The sequence below is a fragment of the Salmo trutta genome, chromosome 18 (assembly GCF_901001165.1).
Source record: "Salmo trutta chromosome 18, fSalTru1.1, whole genome shotgun sequence".
NCBI classification, from domain to species: domain Eukaryota; kingdom Metazoa; phylum Chordata; class Actinopteri; order Salmoniformes; family Salmonidae; genus Salmo; species Salmo trutta.
In genome coordinates this window covers 17,823,483-17,845,584 of record NC_042974.1, presented here as the reverse complement: position 1 = coordinate 17,845,584, position 22,102 = coordinate 17,823,483, and the positions used below count along the sequence as shown (strand labels likewise).

At 44.1% G+C, this 22,102-nt stretch overlaps 2 protein-coding genes across 2 annotated transcripts; both read right to left on the bottom strand.

Moving 5' to 3' along the window:
• Nucleotides 1-410: 410 nt before the first annotated feature.
• LOC115153648 (transmembrane protein 114-like) lies at nt 411-15,863 on the bottom strand. The gene is made up of 2 exons (XM_029699280.1): nt 15,689-15,863; nt 411-788 (listed from the first exon to the last, which is right to left on the bottom strand). Exons 1-2 carry the CDS (start codon nt 15,861-15,863, stop codon nt 553-555), a joined length of 411 nt encoding a protein of 136 aa, XP_029555140.1. The 3' UTR covers nt 411-552.
• A 635-nt stretch (nt 15,864-16,498) lies between these two features.
• birc5a (baculoviral IAP repeat containing 5a) lies at nt 16,499-21,106 on the bottom strand. The gene is made up of 4 exons (XM_029697841.1): nt 20,901-21,106; nt 20,570-20,679; nt 19,165-19,282; nt 16,499-16,731 (listed from the first exon to the last, which is right to left on the bottom strand). The coding sequence occupies exons 1-4, from the start codon at nt 21,006-21,008 to the stop codon at nt 16,639-16,641; spliced, it is 429 nt and encodes a 142-aa protein (XP_029553701.1). The 5' UTR covers nt 21,009-21,106; the 3' UTR covers nt 16,499-16,638.
• Between the last annotated feature and the right edge of the window lie 996 nt (nt 21,107-22,102).

The following is a 22,102-nucleotide window of genomic DNA, read 5'->3' as shown; positions in this document are numbered from 1 at the left end:
ATCAGGTGAACACTAACGTCCACTGATATGTCCACTTCATTGCTCTCAACTACTTTCAATGTGCAGATCAGTGCAGATGAAGGACAGAGAGCCTCTTCAGACTATTGAGATGCACCTTCAGTCTGCTCTGGGCATTTCTACTATGGCTTTTGCTTTGAGGACATCTATTCATATAGCCCTTCACTTGCCAATGTTCTAAAAGGCAACCCCGTGACAGCTAACAGCCATTCAGAGTGACGTGGTTGAGGCCTGTAATTCTGGTGTTTCATTTCTCATCCCACATTATAGGACCACAATCAGCAATTTCGTATTTGAGGGCCTTTGTCAATTGAAATGTAGTGACTTATCAGACCACAAGATGGCATTAAATGACAGCTGTTTTACCCACAGACTATAAACCACATATTGCATTTAGGATGAAAAAACATGTAATAAAGAACTTTATTTCTCCAGAGGGAAATTAATTTGTGGTGCCAGACACGAGCGCATAAAAATAATTAGAAAATTGAAGGTACAGATCTTGTGACACTTCTGTAGGGCCTGGCTCTTGGGTTAGGACATAGAGGGCCAGCCGTGGCCCGGTGAGCCGCTCTGGAGGGTGGCGGGGTGGGCAGCCAGCAGCAGGCCAGTGAGGACCTCCAGGCAGAAGGAAAGCCAGGCCAGGCCCAGCTCGAATGAGGTGCTGACCACCTGGGCCAGACGCTCAGCCCCCACCAGACTCTCGGCCTCTGCCAGCGCCTGCTGGGAGTAGCTGATGTACAGGCTGACACCAGAGAGGGTCAGGACACCTGAGGAAACACACACACCATAAATAAACACACACACCAGCTGGGAGTAATTGATGTAGCTGGGGCTCACTTTGAGGCGTGTCAGCAACACCAGCTGGGAGTAGTTGATGCTCACTTTGAAGCTTGTCAACAACACCAGCTGGGAGTAAGTTGACTGAGAACACATTCTCATTTACAGCAACAACCTGGGGAATAGTTACAGGGGAGAGGAGGAATGAGCCAATTGTAAACTGGGGATGATTAGGTGGCCATGATGGTATGAAGGCCAGATTGGGAATTTAGCCAGGGACACCAGGGTTAACACCCCTACTGTTACAATAAGTGCCATGGGATCTTTAGTAACCACAAAGAGTCGTTTAACCCGTTTAACGTCCCAGCCGAAAGACAGCACCCTACACAGGGCAATGTCCCCAATCACTGCCCTGGGGAATTGGGATATTTTTTTTTAGACCAGAGGAAAGGGTGTCGCCTACTGGCCCTCCAACACCGCTTCCAGCAGCATCTGGTCTCCCATCCAGGGACTGACCAGGACCAACCCTGCTTTGCTTCAGAAGCAAGCCAGCAGTGGGATGCAGGGTGGTATGCTGCTGACAACATGTCAGCAAGCTCTTTGTTAAGTGTTGCAGTGATTGCACTCGCTGTAGTAACATGTGTATAGTGTTGAGTTATTACGTAAAGCCAGCGGCATATCATTAGTAAAGATTGAAAAAAGGGGCCTGGACAGCTGCCCTGGGGAATTCCTGATTCTACCTGGATTATGTTGGAGAGGCTTCCATTAAAGATCACCCTCTGTGTTCTGTTAGACAGGTAACTCTTTACCCACAATATAGCTGGGGGTGTAAAGCCATAACACATTTGTTTTTCCATCAGCAGGACTTTGATCGATATTGTCAAAAGCAGCACTGAAGTCTAACAAAACAGCTCCCACAATCTTTTTATCATACATTTTTCTAAGCCAATCATCAGTCATTTGTGTAAGTGAAGTGCTTGTTGATAGTCCTTCCCTATAAGCCTAATGAAAGTCTGTTAGGATTTTATCTGGTCAAACACCATTTTTTCCACAAAGGTTTACTAGGGGTTGGTAACAGACTGATTGGTCTGCTATTTGAGCCAGTAAAGGGGGCTTTAATATTCTTGGGTATCGGCATTACTTTTGCTTCCCTCCAGACCTGAGGGCACACACACACTTTCTATTAGGCTTAGATTGAAGACATGGCAAATAGGAGTGGCTATATTGTCCACTATTATCCTCAGTAATTTTCCATCCAAGTTGTCAGACCCCGGTGGCCTGTCATTGTTGATAGACAACAATACTTGCTTCACCTCTTCCACAATGCTTGTCATTCATAATTTGATCAGTTATATTTGGATGTGTAGTGTCAGCATTTGTTGCTGGCACGTCATGCCTAAATTAGCTAATCTTGCCAATGAAAACATAATTCAAGTAATTGTCAATATCAGTGGGTTTTGTGATGAATGAGCCATTTGATTCAATGAATGATGGAGCTGAGTTTGTCTTTTTACCATTTTACATTTAAGGTGCTCCAAAGCTTTTTACTATTGGTATTTTGGTATTTGTATTTTATTAAGATCCCCATTAGCTGTTGCAAAAGCAGCAGTTACTCTTCCTGGGGTCCACACAAAACATCAAACATAATACAGAATGACATAATACAGAACATCAACAGACAAGAACAGCTCAAAGACAGAACTACATACATGTTTTTAAAGATACACGTAGCCTACATATCAATACATACACACAAACTATCTAGGTCAAATAGGGGAGAGGCGTTGTGCTGCGAGGTGTTCCTTCATCTGTTTTTTGAAACCAGGTTTGCTGTTTATTTGAGCAATATGAGATGGAAGGAAGTTCCATGCAATTAGGGCTCTATATAATACTGTGCATTTTCTTGAATTTGTTCTGGATTTGGGGACTGTGAAAAGACCCCTGGTGTCATGTCTGGTGGGATTTGTGTGTGTGTCAGAGCTGTTTGTGAATTGACTATGCAAACAATTTGGGATTATCAACACATTAATGTTTCTTATAAAAAGAAGAAGTGATGCAGTCAGTCTCTCCTCAACTCTTAGCCAAGAGAGACTGGCATGCATAGTATTTATATCAGCCCTCTGATTACTATCATTCTTTATGTCAACTATCTTCGTTTCATAGTATAGTTTCTTATTTTAATTCTTATGATTTCTCAATTTGCAATACGTTTGCCAATCGGTTGTGAGGCCAGACTTATTTGCCATACCTTTTGCCTCATCCCTCTCAACCATACAATTTTCAATTCCTCACTAATCCATGTGAATGTAACAGTTTTTACAGTCATTGCATTAATGGGTGTGTGCTTATTAGTAACTGGGATAAGCAATTTCATAAATGTGTCAAGTGCAGCATCTGGCTGCTCCTCATTACACACCACACACAGAGCAACAAATATTTAAATCAACAACACAAGAATCACCACAACACTTCTTGTATGACCTCCTACACACTATATTAGGGCCAGCCTTTAGATATTTCCTTGAGTGGGCAGCTTGATGAAAGCCAGTCAATATTGAAATCACCCACAAAATATACCTCTGTTGATATCGCATACATTTTCAAGCATTTCACACATATTATCCAGATACTGACTGTTAGCACTTGGTGGTCAATAGCAGCTTCCCACAAGAATGAACTTTAGGTAAGGCAGATTAACCTGTAGCCATATTACTTCAACAGTACTTAACATGAGATCCTCTCTAAGCTTTACAGGAATGTGGTTCTGAATATAAACAGCAACACCTCCACCATTGCCATTTCTGTATATGTTATAACCAGTACAGGAGCATCATAGCAAAAACTGAGACTGGCCAATATCTTCTACCCCAGACCATCAGGCTGCTAAATAGCCACCACTAGTCAGCTATCTGCTCCTCCCTCCCCCGCACCCTCAACGGTCACTACCTTACCTGCTGCTCCCCCTATGAACATTCCCCCTCGCACCCTCAACGGTCACTACCTTACCTGCTGCTCCCCCTATGAACATTCCCCCCGCACCCTCAACGGTCACTACTTTACCTGCTGCTCCCCCTGTGGACATTCCCCCCGCACCCTCAACGGTCACTACCTTACCTGCTGCTCCCCCTATGAACATTCCCCCCGCACCCTCAACGGTCACTACTTTACCTGCTGCTCCCCCTGTGGACATTCCCCCCGCACCCTCAACGGTCACTACTTTACCTGCTGCTCCCCCTATGGACATTCCACCCCGCACCCTCAACGGTCACTACTTTACCTGCTGCTCCCCCTATGAACATTCCCCCCGCACCCTCAACGGTCACCACGTTACCTGCTGCTCCCCCTATGAACATTCCCCCCGCACCCTCAACGGTCACCACTTTACCTGCTGCTCCCCCTGTGGACATTCCCCCCGCACCCTCAACGGTCACTACTTTACCTGCCGCTCCCCCTATGAACATTCCCCCCGCACCCTCAACGGTCACCACTTTACCTGCTACTCCCCCTATGAACATTCCCCCCGGACCCTCAACGGTCACTACTTTACATGCTGCTCCCCCTATGAACATTCCCCCCCGCACCCTCAACGGTCACTACTTTACCTGCTGCTCCCCCTATGAACATTCCCCCCCGCACCCTCAACGGTCACTACTTTACCTGCTGCTCCCCCTATGGACATTCCCCCCCGCACCCTCAACGGTCACTACTTTACTTGCTGCTCCCCCTATGGACATTCCCCCCCGCACCCTCAACGGTCACTACTTTACCTGCTGCTCCCCCTATGGACATTCCCCCCGCACCCTCAACGGTCACTACCTTACCTGCTGCTCCCCCTGTGGATATTTCCCCCGCACCCTCAACGGTCACCACTTTACCTGCTGCTCCCCCTATGGACATTCTCTCTCTTGCTGCCCACCACTCCAACAACATCCATCACTGTTGCAGTTCTTAATATGTATATTACTTTTTTATTAAGATTTTTGTTTTATTGGACTTTGCCCCCACACCCCCCTCAATGGTCATGCTGCTCCCCCTATGGTCATTACCCCACCCCCTCAATCAATCAATACAATTTATTTAGAGCCCTTTTACAACAGCAGTTGTCACAAAGTGCTTATACAGACACTGAGCCTAAAACCCCAAACAGCAAGCAATGCAGATGTGGCTAGGAATAATGTGGCTAGGAACAACTCCCTGGAAAGGTAGGAACCTAGGAAGAAACCTAGAGAAGAACCAGGCTCTAAGGGGTGGCCAGTCCTCTTCTGGCTGTGTCAGGTAGAGATTATAAGAGTACATGGCTCTTAAGGCCAGATTGTTCTTCAGGATGTCCATAGAAGACCAGCAGGGTCAACTAATAATCACAGTGGTTGTAGAGGGTGATTTTGATTTGAGATCAGCACCTCGGGAGTTAATGTCAGTTGGCTTTTCATAGCCGAGCATTCAGAGGTCGAGACAGCGATTTTGATTTGAGATCAGCACCTCGGGAGTTAATGTCAGTTGGCTTTTCATAGCCGAGCATTCAGAGGTCGAGACAGCATGCGCGGGGGAGGGTCCAGTGAACAGGTCAAGATTCCATGGCTGCAGGCAGAACAGCAGAAACTGGGTCAGCAGCACGACCAGGTGGACTGGGGACCGCGAGGGGTCATCAGGCCAGGTAGTCCTGAGGCATGGTCAACAGTCTTTACTCTGCCTACACCCCCAAAGGACAGTAATTTATTAATTACTGCAATAGTTATGTATATAGTCCCATTTCTATAGTTTAAAAAAAATGATTTCACTAGTCCTGCATGTTGGAGCTCGAAGCCTAAGGTTTCACTGTACCCTGCAATCACAACTGCAACCCTGTACATATGACTATTAAACACTGAGTCTGACACACACTAAGAGTAAGGCATTGCTAATATACCAAATGTGCACACAAGGAGTTGGAGAGGGAGATGAAACATTCTGGTTCACATAAGCACAAAGTATGTACACGCTCTTATGCAGTACACCTGGCTTGGAGAGCACTTTACAGGATCCCCTCAATGAAGGATAAAGATACCACAGCCACTTAACATCTTACACATAAGAGCTTAGGCTCAAAAAGGACAGCCAGGGAAAGAGGAGCCTTTTGATGTTGTATTTTGTTTAATCTTTAATGGACTCTAGGCAGACTAGACATGAACACAACAGCAAAACTATAAAACCCACATATCAGAATGAGAGAATGGGAGAAACAAGACGTAGACTGACGCAGGCACCATCAGATGACATCAAAGTTTAAGAGCTCTCAGAGTCCCATTATGTTGCCATGGAGAAACTGGGCTTTGGTTCCAGCTGAGGACTCGGCAAAGTCAATAAACTACAACATTTTTGTATCCAGCTCCCTGCACCCAGCAACCCATATCACCTCAGATTGCTGGCAGGGGGGCTAGGTGAGGGTAGTTTTTCTTTATCCCTATATCACCCAAGGGTGTCATGAGCAGAGAGACAGGAAAGAGTGGAAGGGGTGTGTGCGTGTAATTACACAGATGGTTTATTCACACAGGACTGAAATATTAAAGTGATCAGAATTACTAGCAAAGAGGAGAAATACCCAGACAGCACCACAGGGAATATAATCAACTGCTTATCAGCCTGTACAATGATTGGTGGAGATAATTTTGGGCTGAGATGTTAGAGACAACGATGTTCGTTAGCAGAAATGAACAGGACATTCAAATAAACAAGTTCTGGATATTCCCTGTTGACATTGAAACCGAATGACAGAGACTCATCTCGTAGGAGTTCTTGATTACTGGTGAGGTGGTCACTCAGGCGTTTATACCTACCGAAGCATCACCCAGGTGGGTGCTACACTTTTAGTGGTGGATGTTCCAGTCTACCTAGCTGTGCACTTCAGAGACAGCCTGACAAAGAGCTCCGGGCAGGCCTGTCTGACTGATGTTTCTCCCTACCTGGCTGGACCATCAACGTCACCTCCACTCAAACTCCTCCTGTCCTGAACTACATCATCATCTAGCTGTGGAAGACCATCTCATCAAATTCCAACTCCCTGAATTTGTTTTTGTTTGTTTTTTAAAGCGATTGAGATTCTGTATAAAAGCGCAATATAAAATAACTCTATTTTTACCACACTGCTGTAGAAGTACTTTGGCTCAGTCTGGCCCTGAGCCCCTCTCTGACTCTTCCTGAGGGGATTGAAAAGACCTTTGTGTCATGTGGCACTCGCCCTCTTAGCCCTAATTTAATTGTATTTATTTATTTAACCAATAAATCAAATCAAGAACAAACTCTTATTTACAATGACGGCCTACCAAAAGGCCTCCTGAGGGGACAGGGGCTGGGATTAAAAATGAAAAATAAATATAAATATAGGACAAAACACACATCGCAACAAGAGAGACAACGCAACACTACATAAAGAGAGACCTAAGACAACAACATAGCAAGGCAGCAACACATGACAACACAGCATGGTAGCAACACAAAACATGGTACAAACATTATTGGGCACAGACAACAGCACAAAGGGCAAGAAGGTAGAGACAACAACACATCACACAGAGCAGCCCCAACTGTCAGTAAGAGTGTCCATGATCGAGTCTTTGAATGAAGAGATTGAGATAAAACTGTCCAGTTTGAGTGTTTGTTGCAGCTCGTTCCAGTCGCTAGCTGCAGTGAACTGAAAAGAGGATCAACCCAGGGATGTTTGTGCTTTGGGGACTTAAACTCTAAGCTCACACTAAGGGTTGGGTTTACTTCTGGTTTTTATTAAGCCCAAGGAATTTGTTAAATTGAGCATTTGGCAGATGATACAACACCCTCACACATACACAAAGAGCAAGTTTTCCAGTAAATTGACAAGAAAACATGCTTGACTGAGGAATTGAAGATCAAATCAAAGATGAGAATGACAGGGAGAAGACAGAAGAGCGCTATAAAGAGAGCAAGAAGACAGAATTTGTTATTTTTATTGAACTAGGCAAGTCAGTTAACTTCTTGGTGACAGGGGGCAGTATTCAGAAATTCAGATGAATAACATGCCCAAATTAAACTGCCTGCTACTCGGGCCCAGAAGGTAGGATATGCATATTATTAGTAGATTTGGATAGAAAACACTCTGAAGTTTCTAAAACTGTTTGAATGATGTCTGTGAGTATAACAGAACTCATATGGCAGGCCAAAACCTGAGAAGAAATCCAACCAGGAAGTGGTTTGTAGTTTTTCAATTGATTGCCTAGCCAAACTACAGTGTCTGTGAGGTCATTTTGCACTTCCTAAGGCTTCCACTAGATGTCAACAGTCTTTAGAACCTTGTTTCATGCTTCTACTGTTACTGGGGAGAGAATAAGAGCTGTCTTAAGCCTGGGACCAGTGAGTTGTTTACTGCGCAGGCACGCAGGCGCGCCGTTCCTTCTTTTTCCTCTGTAATGAATACGCTATTGTCCGGGTGGAATATTATTGAAGATTTATGTTAAAAAGACCCTAAGGATTGATTGTAAACATAATTTGACATGTTTCTACGAACGGTAATGGAACATTTTGACTTTTCGTCTCTGGTTTTGTGCTCGCACATTTTGCCTTTGGATAGTGATCTGAACGCGCAAACAAAAGTTTATCGAACAAAACAAACATTTCTTGTGGAAGTGGGAGCCCTGGGAGTGCATTCCGACGAAGATCAGCAAAGGTAAGAGAAGATTTATAATACTATTTCTGAGTTTTGTTGACTCCAGAACTTGGCGGGTAACTGTATAGCTTGCTTTGATGAGTGAGCTCTGTACTCAGAATATTGAACAATGTGCTTTCGCCGTAAAGCTATTTTGAAATATGACACAGTGGTTGCATTAAGAACAAATTCTTATTTACAATGACGGCCTACCCCTGTCAAACTCTCCCCTAACCCAGACGACGCTGGTCCAATTGTGCACAGCCCAATGAGACTCCCGATAACGGCTGGTTGTGATACCACCCGGGATTGAACACGGGTCTGTAGTGACGTCCCTAGCACTGCGATGCAGTGCCTTAGACCAATGCGCCACTCAGTCCCTAAAACAGAAGAGCGATATAAAGAGAGAAGAGCAATATGAAGAGAGAAGACAGAAGAGCGATAGTGAGAGCGTGCGAAAGAGAGAAGAGCGATATAAAGCGAGCGAGAGAGGAGACAGAAGAGTGGTATGAAGCGAGCAAGAGAGAAGACAGAAGAGCGATATAAAAAGAGAGAGAGAAGACAAAAGAGTGATAGCGAGAGCAGCCAAAAGACAGAAGAGCAATATAAAGCGAGCGAGAGAGAAGACAGAAGAGAGAAATGAAGTGAGTGAGAGAAGACAGAAAGCGATATAAAGCAAGAGAGAGAAGACAGAAAAGCGATATAAAGTGAGCGAAAGAGAAGCGAGAACAGCGATATGAAGCGAGCGAGAGAGAAGCGAGAAGAGCGATATAAAGCGAGCAAGAGAGAAGACAGAAAAGAGACATGAAGCGAGCGAGCGAGAAGACAGAAGAGCGATATAAAGCGAGCGAGAGAGAAGACAGAAGAGAGATATGAAGCGAGCGAGAGAGAAGACAGAGAGCGATATAAAGCGAGAGAGAGAAGACAGAAAAGCGATATAAAGAGAGCGAAAGAGAAGCAAGAAGAGCAATGTGAAGCGAGCGAGAGAGAAGACAGAAATGAAGCGAGCAAGAGAGAAGACAGAAGAGAGATATGAAGCGAGTGAGAGAAGACAGAAAGCGATATAAAGCGAGCGAGAGAGAAGACAGAAAAGAGACATGAAGCGAGCGAGAGAGAAGACAGAAGAGCGATATAAAGCGAGCGAGAGAGAAGACAGAAGAGAGATATGAAGCGAGCGAGAGAGAAGACAGAGAGCGATATAAAGTGAGAGAGAGAAGACAGAAAAGCGATATAAAGCGAGCAAAAGAGAAGCGAGAAGAGCAAAAGAGAAGCGAGAAGAGCAATGTGAAGCGAGCGAGAGAGAAGCAAGAAGAGCGATATAAAGCGAGCGAGAGAGAAGACAGAAATGAAGTGAGCAAGAGAGAAGACAGAAGAGAGATATGAAGCGAGCGAGAGAGAAGCGAGAAGAGCGATATAAAGCGAGCGAGAGAGAAACGAGAAGAGCGATATAAAGCGAGCGAGAGAGAAGCAAGAAGAGCGATATAAAGCGAGCGAGAGAGAAGACAGGAGACATGAAGCGAGCGAGAGAGAAGACAGAAGAGCACTATAAAGCGAGCGAGAGAGAAGACAGAGGAGAGATATGAAGCGAGCGAGAGAGAAGCGAGAAGAGCGATATAAAGCGAGCGAGAGAGAAACGAGAAGAGCGATATAAAGCGAGCGAGAGAGAAGCAAGAAGAGCGATATAAAGCGAGCGAGAGAGAAGACAGGAGACATGAAGCGAGCGAGAGAGAAGACAGAAGAGCACTATAAAGCGAGCGAGAGAAGACAGAAGAGAGATATGAAGCGAGCGAGAGAGAAGACAGAAGAGCACTATAAAGCGAGCGAGAGAGAAGACAGAAGAGCGATATAAAGCGAGAGAGAGAAGACAGAAGAGTGATAGCGAGAGCGTGCGAAAGACAGAATAGCAGTATGAAGCGAGCGAGAGAGAAGACAGAAGAGCGGTATGAAGCGAGCGAGAGAAGTGAGAAGAGCGATATGAAGCGAGCGAGAGAGAAGACAGAAGAGAGATATGAAGCGAGCGAGAGAGAAGACAGAAGAGCGATATAAAGTGAGAGAGAGAAGACAGAAGAGCAATATGAAGCAAGCGAGAGAGAAAACAGAAGAGCGATATAAAGCAAGAGAGAGAAGACAGAAGAGCGATATGAAGCGAGCGAGAGAGAAGACAGAAGAGAGACATGAAGCGAGCGAGAGAGATGACAGAAGAGAGGTATGAAGCGAGCGAGAGAGAAGACAGAAGAGCGATATAAAGTGAGAAGACAGAAGAGCGATATAAAGAGAGAAGACAGAATATCAATATAAAGAGAGAAGACAGAAGAGCGATATAAAGTGAGCAAGAGAAAAGACAGAAGAGCAATATAAAGCGAGAGAGAGAAGACAGAAGAGCGATATGAAGCGAGCGAGAGAGAAGCAAGAAGAGCGATATAAAGCGAGCGAGAGAGAAGACAGAAGAGCGATATGAAGCGAGTGAGAGAGAGAGAAGACAGAAGAGCGATAGAAAGCGAGCGAGAGAGAAGACAAAAGGGCGATATAAAGTGAGAGAGAAGACAGAAAAGTGATATAAAGCGAGCGAGAGAAGACAGAAGAGCGATATAAAGCAAGTGAGAGAGAAGACAGAAGAGCGATATAAAGTGAGCGAGAGAGAAGACAGAAGAGCAATATAAAGCGAGAGAGAAGACAGAAGAGCGATATAAAGTGAGAAGAAAGAAGAGCGATATAAAGAGAGAAGACAGAAGAGCAATATAAAACGAGAGAGAAGACAGAAGAGTGATATAAAGTGAGCGAGAGAGAAGACAGAAGAGCACTATAAAGCGAGCGAGAGAGAAGACAGAAGAGTGATATGAAGCGAGCGAGAGAGAAGACAGAAGAGCGATATGAAGCGAGCGAGAGAGAAGACAGAAGAGCGATAGAAAGCAAGCGAGAGAGAAGACAGAAGAGCGATATAAAGCAAGCGAGAGAAGACAGAAGAGCAATATAAAGTGAGAAGAAAGAAGAGCGATATAAAGAGAGAAGACAGAAGAGCAAAATAAAGTGTGTGAGAAGACAGAAAAGCAAAATGGAGAGAGAGAAGACAAGAGCAATATAAAGTGTGTGAGAAGACAGAAGAGCAAAATGAAGTGAGAGAAGGATGAGAGAAGGCACCACACAATAGTGTAACACAGCTGAGAAAGAACCACAGCTGTGACCACAGCTGAGACCACAGCTGAGAAAGACATGGCACACAGACAAACCAAATTCACAGAGATAGAAAGTCAAATCAAATTCCAGCCTTGATCCCATTTCCCACTTTGTCATGTGCTGTTGATTAGGGCTAAAGGCATGAAGATTTCGTTGACTCTGTTCTCTTGCACCACAAGGCTTTCTTTATCCGGGTTATTCTAGGCCTGACTGGCAGGGTCACAGGGCGAGAAGGGCAGCAGTAGGGAGAGAGACGCCATAGAGTTAGAATTAGTAGAATCTAGAATGTCCGATCCACTAATTCTAAGGCGACGCACATTGGTCAGGAGCTGAGCATTAGACGGGCTTGAGCCGCTGCATTGGTCACTCTTAATTGGATAAAAACAGTACGCAACGCTCTACCTCAAGTCACATTTCTTTTAAAGATAAGGAATCCTTGTAATACAGTCCACCAACAATGAATAGGACATTTTCCAGAGTGATGTCCAATTAATTTATGTTCAACTCAGGTTGTGTTTACACAGGCAGCCCAATCTGATCTTCTGCCCGATGACTGGCAAAAGATCAGATCTGATTGGCCAAAGATCAGATCTGGTTGGTCAAAAGACCAATTAGTGGTAAAAGTGAAGGTCTTTACAACTCCAGCTCCCAGTGTCTCTCCATAAAGATAATAAGCAATGTACTGTGTCATCATTCATCTATCTCTCTCTCCATACCCTCATCTCTCTCCATCTCTCTCTCCATACACTCATCTCTCCATCTCTCTCTCCATACCCTCATCTCTCCATCTCTCTCTCTATACCATAATCTCTCATCTCTCTCCATACCCTCACCTTTCCATCTCCCTCATCTCTCTTCATACCCTCATCTCTATCTCAATACCCTCATCTCTCCATCCATCTGTCTCTCTCTCCATACCCTCATCTCTCCATCTCTCTAGGAAACACTGTCACCACCGATAAATCCACGATAATCGAGAATTTCAATAAGCATTTCTCTACGGCTGGACAATGCTTTCCATCTGGCTACCCCAACCCTGGTCAACAGCTCTGCACACCCTCAGCAACTGGCCCAAGACCCCCCTACCCACACACTTCTCCTTCACCCAAATCCAGACAGCTGATGTTCTGAAAGAGTTGCAAAATCTGGACCCCTACAAATCAGCTGGGCTAGACAATCTGGACCCTCTCTTTCTAAAATGATCTGCTGCCATTGTTGCAACCCCTATTACAAGTCTGTTCAACCACTCTTTCGTATCGTCTGAGATTCCTAAAGATTGGAAAGCGGCCGCGGTCATCCCCCTCTTCAAAGGGGGAGACACTCTAGACCCAAACTGTTACAGACCTGTATCCATCCTGCCCTGCCTTTCTAAAGTCTTCAAAAGCCAAGTTAACAAACAGATCACCGACCATTTCGAATCCCACCGTACCTTCTCCGCTATGCAATCCGGTTTCCGAGCTGGTCACGGGTGCACCTCAGCCACGCTCAAGGTCCTAAACGATATCATGACCGCCATCGATAAAAGACAGTACTGTGCAGCCGTCTTCATCGACCTGGCCAAGGCTTCCGACTCTGTCAATCACCGTATTCTTATCGGCAGACCCAACAGCCTTGGTTTCTCTAATGACTGCCTTGCCTGGTTCACTAACTAATTCTCAGATAGAGTTCAGTGGGGGGGGGGCTGTTGTCCGGACCTCTGACAGTCTCTATGGGGGTGCCACAAGGTTCAATTCTCGGGCCAACTCTTTTCTCTGTATATATCAATGATGTCGCTCTTGCTGCTGGTGATTCTCTGATCCACCTCCACGCAGACGACACCATTCTGTATACATCTGGCCCTTCTTTTGACACTGTTAACAAACCTCCAAACGAGCTTCAATGCCATTCAACACTCCTTCTGTGGCCTCCAACTTCTCTTAAATGCTAGTAAAAGTAAATGCATGCCCTTCAACCGATCGTTGCCCGCACCCACCTGCCCGACTAGCATCACTACTCTGGACGGTTCTGACTTAGAATATGTGGACAACTACATATACCTAGGTGTCTGGCTAGACTATAAACTCTCCTTCCAGACTCATATTAAGCATCTCCACGCCAAAATGAAATCTAGAATCGGCTTCCTATTGCACAACAAAGCCTCCTTCACTCATGCTGCCAAACATACCCTCGTAAAACTGATTATCCTACAGGTCCTTGACTTCGGCGATGTCATTTACAAAATGGCCTCCAACACTCTACTCAGCAAATTGGATGCAGTCTATCACAGTGCCATCCATTTTGTCACCAAAGCCCCATATACCACCACTGCGACCTGTATGCTCTCGTTGGCTGGTCCTCGCTGTATATTCATTGCCAAACCCACTGGCTCCAGGTCATCTGTAAGTCTTTGCTAGGTAAAGCTCTGCCTTATCCCAGCTCACTGGTCATCATAGCAACACCCACCTGTAGCACGCGCTCCAGCAGGCATATTTCACTGGTCATCCCCAAAGCCAACACCCCCTTTGGCCGCCTTTCCTTCCAGTTCTTTGCTGCCAATGACTGGAACGAATTGCAAAAATCACTGAAGTTGGAGACTTATATCTCTCTCACTAACTTTAAGCATCAGCTGTCAGAGCAGCTTACTGATTGCTGCAGCTGTACACAGCCCATCTGTAAATAGCCCATCCAACTACCTACCTCATCCCCATATTTATGTTTGTTTTTCTGCTCTTTTGCACACCAGTATTTCTACTTGCACTTCCTCATCTGCACATCTATCACTAGTGTTAATTGCCAAATTGTAATTACTTTGCCACTATGGCCTATTTATTGCCTTACCTCCTTACTTCATTTGCACACACTGTACACAGATTTTTGTATTGTGTTATTGACTGTACATTTGTTTATCCCATGTGTGGCTCTGTTGTTGTTTTTGTCACACTGCTTTGCTTTATCTTGGCCAGGTCGCAGTTGTAAATGAGAACTTGTTCTCAACTGGCCTACCTGGTTAAATAAAATATCATCTCTCCAACTCTCTCTCTCTCTATACCCTCATCTCTCTCTCTCACCGGGGTTACTGGAGTTGGCCTACAAGGGGGGACTGGAGTTGGGCTATTGGGGTACTGGAGTTGGGCTACTGAAGTGGGGCTACTGGGGGTACTGGAGTGGGGCTACCTGGGGTAGTGAGGGACTGGAGTGGGGTACTGGAGGGGGGCTACTGGGGGTAGTGGGGGACTGGAGTTGGGCTATTGGGGGTACTGGAGTTGGTTAACGCTGCTTTAAAAGGCTATATGGATGGTAGGATGTTGCATAGGAGTGAATTTTGGACTTGGGCCTGTAGGTGTTAGGTAGCCTTCCCCTTATCTCAGATCTACTTGTGTGCCATGATGTCAACTTCGTGTCATGCCAAACATGACAATGAGTAACATGGAGTTGGCATGGCAGAACTAAGACTTGGTGTTTGGGCCCTAAGACCGAGAGATGATGATGATGAAGGCCACACACTGCAGAAGAAGAGATAGGAGACGGTGCCAGTGAGGAGGGCGGGGCTCCGGGGCAGGGAACTGATCAAGCCACAGATCAAGCCACAGATGCCTCCAAACAGTAGACGGACCAGGCTAAGAGGGAGCAAGACCACACTAGCACTGTGCATGTCTGGGGAAACAGACACAACATTCCAACTATAGGAGCATACTTGACACACAGATAGAGGCTTCATCAATAACATAATCTATTCAAAATGTCCCAAAATAACAATAGCTGTTAGTACATAACCATTGTAAAATAAAACACTAAGGTGATAATGGACAGGTAACTCGCTCAACATGTGCATCTCAGGTTCAGAGTAGCTGGAGGAGTTAATGTGAAAGAATATAATAAAAATAAAACATGTGAAAGAATACACCTTTTGACCTGGAAAGATGGATAATTCATTATTCCGTTTTCATTGTGACAATACAACTGTCTTGCTACAGGAAAGATGTCGGATAAGAAATAGACCTAGCCTACCTGATGCAACAAAGTCATCCATCTAAGCAAGGCATTGGTTTCAAATGACAAAATACACACGCATAGGAATACACACACCTTTGTAAATGATCCATAGTCCGGAATGGGAATCCAAAATCTCTGTATCGGTCTCGTTGGTTCTGTTCACCTTAATGTACCAGTAGTCGCTCCCAATCGCTGCCGCCAGGAACGCAAAACTGAGAATACCGAAGATGCCCGCAGTGATCACCAGAGAACCGAAGGACAGCTTCATCTCTCCTGATTGATGTAAGGTATTTTCTCAGATAACAAAAAAACGTGTGCCTCGATTCAACTCCCCACGGATATAGGGACTGGTAACACCCTATTCCTACACTATTTATGTTGTTGACTAGAGGGGTTAATGCCAGTAAAAGGCTAAAGTAATTCAGATTATAGTGAAGTTAGTAGTAAAATATCACAACTAATCAAAATCTCCACTGGGAATCTTTATTCCCATATCTCTAGGATGACGCTCTTTCAGTGTATCCTGTTCACGGCTCAAGAGCTTTAACAACGTTACGAGGACGAGGCGTGAAGCAGGATTGACCACTAGCGTTGAGGAATAACATTTCCAAGCAGCGGCAGAGTACATAGCAGGTGGGTCCTCTTATTTTATGGGCTCCAGGCGCTCAAGTGTCTCTCCCTTTACGCATGGCCATTATGCACAACTGGTGTCAAACACCAAAATATTATAGTAACCTGCGATGTGTAGGGTGTTTGCCTTTCATGGCAGCAACCCGGGCTAGCTTCCCTACCCCACCATTCACTACAATATGCTAGCAGGTTTACCAGTAGATTCTCACATACCCAGTTTATATATTCAATCAAATTAACACAATACATGACAAATAGATCACAAGAGTCAAATTGGGAAATAAAATATTTATTGCTAAAAACACCTACCTAATGCAGACAGACAGAATATGTACACTAGACTACTGCACTACCAGTGATTACTCAAGAGCAGAACATTTATAAAGTACTCAAACAGGTCCAGTCTCTCCACTTCACTCTTCATCCATGGCAGTCTTGATGATCTCACCCCTTCTGCTTTTTGCCGCCTCCTCAAACTTAGTGATGGCCTCATTGCAATACTTTTTCTGTAATAGGAAAATAGAAGACATTTCAATCTGGTATATTCATAATTTTCCACACACATCTCAGAGATACAGTATGCCTATATTTTCCACTCAGAGATGGGCCTGTATTTATAGGACACATTTGATCACCTGATGGATTCTCAGCACTAGTAGAGACCTGGGATGGAGTGTTTGATCTGCAGCAAAACCAGGCTTAACATACTCCTATTAGTTTTAATACACATCACTGCATCAAAAGATTGGTTGGTCCTCATTAAAGTCCTGGAGATCACTTCATTACTCCCCTTTTGTTTACAAAGCTCTACTATACAAGCTTCTGACTTACCTAACTTTGTTGTTAAAGTATAAAAACGTGATAGCAAACCCGTTCACAGGGTTTGTTAACTCTTGAAATCCCTCAGGTCTCCACCAAACTAAGTAAATCCACTTTTAGTTTAATTTTTGGAATCAATTACAAAATTCACTTCATTTGGATTCCCTGGCACCACTAGGGCAGTTTAAAACCAAGATGAGAAATGAGGTCACAGGTGCGCAATTGTTTTGATTGACTTTAATAAATGTGTATGATGTCTGATGTTCTAATGTAATGCATTTGTTATTGTATCTTGTAGTTTTATCTTTTATTTTATGTCCTCAGAGCACCATTACAAATGAGACACTGGTCTCAATTGGGATCCCTCGAATAAATAAAAGTTTATAAAATATATAATTGTTGATATTCTTGTTCTACCCATATACAGTAAGCCACACCATAGGAGGAGCACTAAACCTACTTTGTTATCAATATTGGCAATAGGTATACAGTGAGGGGGAAAAGTATTTGATCCCCTGCTGATTTTGTACGTTTGCCCACTGACAAAGAAATGATCAGTCTATAATTTTAATGGTAGGTTTATTTGAACAGTGAGACAAAATAACAACAAAAAATCCAGAAAAACGCATGTAAAAAATGTTATAAAATGATTTGCATTTTAATGACGGAAATAGGTATTTGACCCCTCTGCAAAACATGACTTAGTACTTGGTGGCAAAACCCTTGTTGGCAATCAGAGGTCAGACGTTTCTTGTAGTTGGCCACCAGGTTTACACACATCTCAGGAGGGATTTTGTCCCACTCCTCTTTGCAGATCTTCTCCAAGTCATTAAGGTTTCGAGGCTGACATTTGGCAACTCGAACCTTCAGCTCCCTCCACAGATTTTCTATGGGATTAAGGTCTGGAGACTGGCTTAGGCCACTCCAGGACCTTAATGTGCTTCTTCTTGAGCCACTCCTTTGTTGCCTTGGCTGTGTGTTTTGGGTCATTGTCATGCTGGAATACCCATCCACGACCCATTTTCAATGCCCTGGCTGAGGGAAGGAGGTTCTCACCCAAGATTTGACGGTACATTCCAGCGTCCTTTTGATGCGGTGAAGTTGTCCTGTCCCCTAAGCAGTAAAACACCCCCAAAACATAATGTTGCCACCTCCATGTTTGACGCTGGGGATGGTGTTCTTGGGGTCATAGGCAGTATTCCTCCTCCTCCAAACACAGCGAGTTGAGTTGATGCCAAAGAGCTCCATTTTGGTCTCATCTGACCACAACACTTTCACCCAGTTGTCCTCTGAATCATTCAGATGTTCATTGGCAAACTTCAGACGGGCATGTATATGTGATTTCTTGAGCAAGGGGACCTTGCGGGCGCTGCAGGATTTCAGTCCTTCACGGCGTAGTGTGTTACCAATTGTTTTCTTGGTGACTATGGTCCCAGCTGCCTTGAGATCATTGACAAGATCATCCCGTGTAGTTCTGGGCTGATTCCTCACCGTTCTCATGATCATTTCAACTCCACAAGGTGAGATCTTGCATGGAGCCCCAGGCCGAGGGAGATTGAGTTCTTTTGTGTTTCTTCCATTTGCGAATAATCACACCAACTGTTGTCACCTTCTCACCAAGCTGCTTGGCGATGGTCTTGTAGCCCATTCCAGCCTTGTGTAGGTCTACAATCTTGTCCCTGACATCCTTGGAGAGCTCTTTGGTCGTGGCCATGGTGGAAAGTTTGGAATCTGATTGGTTGCTTCTGTGGACAGGTGTCTTTTATACAGGTAACAAGCTAAGATTAGGAGCACTCCCTTTAAGAGTGTGCTCCTAATCTCAACTCGTTACCTGTATAAAAGACACCTGGGAGACAGAAATCTTTGATTGAGAGGGGGTCAAATACTTATTTCCCTCATTAAAATGCAAATCAATGTATAACATTTTTGACATGCGTTTTCTGGATTTTTTTGTTGTTATTCTGTCTCTCACTGTTCAAATAAACCAACAATTAAAATTATAGACTGATCATTTCTTTGTCAGTGGGCAAACGTACAAAATCAGCAGGGGATCAAATATTTTTTTCCCTCACTGTAATTGTTACAGGGATTTCCAAAGACCTAGTCCTAGCTCAACTTACAATGTGGAATTTCTGCTTCTCTTTCTGGAGTTTGAGGAACTCTTCCACAGTCAGGTCATTCACACTCTTCTTCAGGGAGATGAAGTTGCAGCTGGGTGAATGAGACTTATGCTCCTTCCTGAAACAAGAGTCATGCCATGATGAGGAGAAAACACTAGCAATAGGATCAATATCTAATGTAGCAATTGAGGAGGAACAGCAAGATCTGAGCTTGAACTAGCCTCGGCTCCCAGTCTTTACTCACTGGGCAGAGGCTAGACATTCACTACCCATAGCCTGATTCATTATCTGGTGATAGCTAGGCGGTAGTGTGTTCAGATTTCTAGCACCTGAAACATGCAAACATGTAAATATATGCATGCATCAGGTGATATTTTGTCTAAAATAAACTAGAAATACTAGAAAACCAGTAGAGTTCAAATGTTATTTTAATCAACATTCTGTCTCGCAGAGGTCCTAAAAAAGGACCCTTTTCTAATAATTGTATTGCTATATCTCAGATGGTATGTTAGGTCTGTGTAACCTTGTAGTTACACAGACCTCTTCAGAGTATGTAGCTAGCTATCCCATGAATGTATGCTTAATGAGCTTAGTCTGGCCTGCCATTACTCCTTAAGGTCCGGGTCCAAGGACATTGTGTTATTTTCCGAGGTAAACTGGCTCTGGCAGACATTTTTAGCAGTTTAAAATGTGTTGAACTTATTTAACATGGATGCTTAATATGGTAACAGAAAAGTAACGCAGTGTTTAATGACAATGTTTTTAAGAACAGGTATTGCTGAAAGACCAATAAACTAAACTGCAATACGGTTCTAGAAACATACAACCCTTCACTTTCATATGAAAATAATTTCACAAAATGTAAAATATACACTTTGTTTTAACTGTCCTTATCACAGTTGTAGCCATAGATAAATGATAGAGGCCTCTAGTGACCAAAAAGCCGTTTCAGCATGGGCAGCGCCATTTTAACGTAGTCCTTCGGTTACACAGGTGTTCGGTGCACGCTAGATGGCTAATTAGTAAAGGCGGTCACCTTTTCCTTCCGCCTGGGGTCTGGAAGCGCTGCGATGGACATATGGCCTCGTGGAAACGCTAACCCTAAAAGGTGCATAGTAATTTAACTTTTTTATTTTCGGAAAATAACCTCTCGCTTATATGAAGGATAACTACGTTCCTTATGTTTCCAAAGACTTGTTCACTTTCAGACCGAGCGTTGGGGCTCTTAATAAAAGGCCGGGAAGGAGATATCTTCAATTTGTGCTAAAAGTAGCGTCTATGCATGTTGTAGTAACTAGCTAATTAGCTTAATAAACCCTTACCATGCGAGCTTACTAAATAGCAATAAAGGACACAATTAACCAATATAGGCTTCTTTAGCCATGATCAGTGTCTTACAACTCACTCTGGGTCATCATCTGGCTCCCAGCCCTCCAGTTCTTTGAGACAGAAGAAGCACTTGGCTATGTCCGGGCTGTTCTCTGTTGGTGTGTGGATGAATCCAGCTTTGGCCATCTGGAATACACAGCAACAAAGTAACTTAATCGTGTTCACGTTTTCGCTAGTAGATTAGACCAGAGTGAAACAATTGCATACGCATAATTTAGTGTAACCTAACTGAGAAAAGGGAATCACCAAATAATGGACAACTTTGTGTAGTTAACTAGCTACTACGTGCATTTCTGAAAGTCATGGCCGAGCTAGCTAACGTTAGCCAGTTTGTTTCGTTAACTTACGTTCTCTGGAGTGCAAGCGCAGCCCTCTTCGAACGGCCACCCCACGTAGGTATTCAATCTGGTTTCATAAAAGTACATTTTCGTATGGTCTTCACTAAAGGGATCCATAACGCGTTCAACTAATAGTTTAAAATAGATGGCAACACCCGAAGCAAACGAAAATCTTTTTGAAATTTCGGCGGACGTTTGCCTGCGATGTTATGATTGGTGGGTGGCTAGCAGCGTCATGACATTAAACGTCGGTCTTGGTGCTTGGGTAATGTAGTTTTGAACGCTGATTTGTCAGAAACAACATTCGCGTTTTTTGCATCCGTCAATAACTGGCTGATGCATTTCAAGCAAGCTACAGCACCGAAACTACCTTCAGATAGTTATTATGGGCATAACTTTGTAGCAAATAAATTACTTGAAAAGCATCGTACTGTTTACCGATTCTTCCTTGGTTCTGGCCAGTTATTCTTACAGCTTACATTTTTACATTTTTTTACATTTTAGTCATTTAGCAGACGCTCTTATCCAGAGCGACTTACAGTAGTGAATGCATACATTTCATACAATTTCATACATATCATACATTTTTTTTCTGTGCTGGCCCCCCGTGGGAATCGAACCCACAACCCTGGTGTTGCAAACACCATGCTCTACCAACTGAGCTACAGGGAAGGTCCTATCGGCGAGATGTGCTGTTGAGACTTTGGCTGAGTTCGGATGTCTTTCGACGGATACAGCTGCTAAAGTGACCTGGTCTGGAGCAGATGTGTTGATTTGTTCTGGGCGCGACGAGCTGTATGTCTTCAACACACAAGAGCTGAAACTGACGGTAGGCTGAATCTCAAACCTTACACTTCGCCCACTTCAATTTACTAAAGGTAATTTATACGACAAGGAACTGATTATTAATGAATACTGTTTACACACGGGTGAATAGCAGGTGAATGATTATGATAAACATTGAGGTGAATAGGAGGTAATAAAATTACCTGATTATTTATTAACACTGACATGAATAGCAGCAGGTAAACATGACAAGGAACTGATTATTGATGAACACTGAGGTGAACAGCAGGTGAACTGAGTATTGATGAACAGCATGTGAACTGAGTATTGATGAACAGCAGGTGAACTGAGTATTGGTGAACACAGGTGAACAGCAGGTGAACTGAGTATTGATAAACACTGAGGTGAACAGCAGGTGAACTGAG

Excerpts from the sequence above, each read along its gene's own strand:
- birc5a (XM_029697841.1), bottom strand. The coding sequence starts at position 21,008 with ATGGATCCCTTTAGTGAAGACCATACGAAAATGTACTTTTATGAAACC. Across the intron at positions 19,283-20,569 it reads GAGCCAGATGATGACCCAGA|GAAGGAGCATAAGTCTCATT; the intron begins GTGAGTTGTAAG and ends CTCTTGTTTCAG. Across the intron at positions 16,732-19,164 it reads AGAAGCAGAAATTCCACATT|AAAAAGTATTGCAATGAGGC; the intron begins GTAAGTTGAGCT and ends TTCCTATTACAG.
- LOC115153648 (XM_029699280.1), bottom strand. The coding sequence starts at position 15,863 with ATGAAGCTGTCCTTCGGTTCTCTGGTGATCACTGCGGGCATCTTCGGT. Across the intron at positions 789-15,688 it reads ACTATGGATCATTTACAAAG|GTGTCCTGACCCTCTCTGGT; the intron begins GTGTGTGTATTC and ends GTGTTTCCTCAG.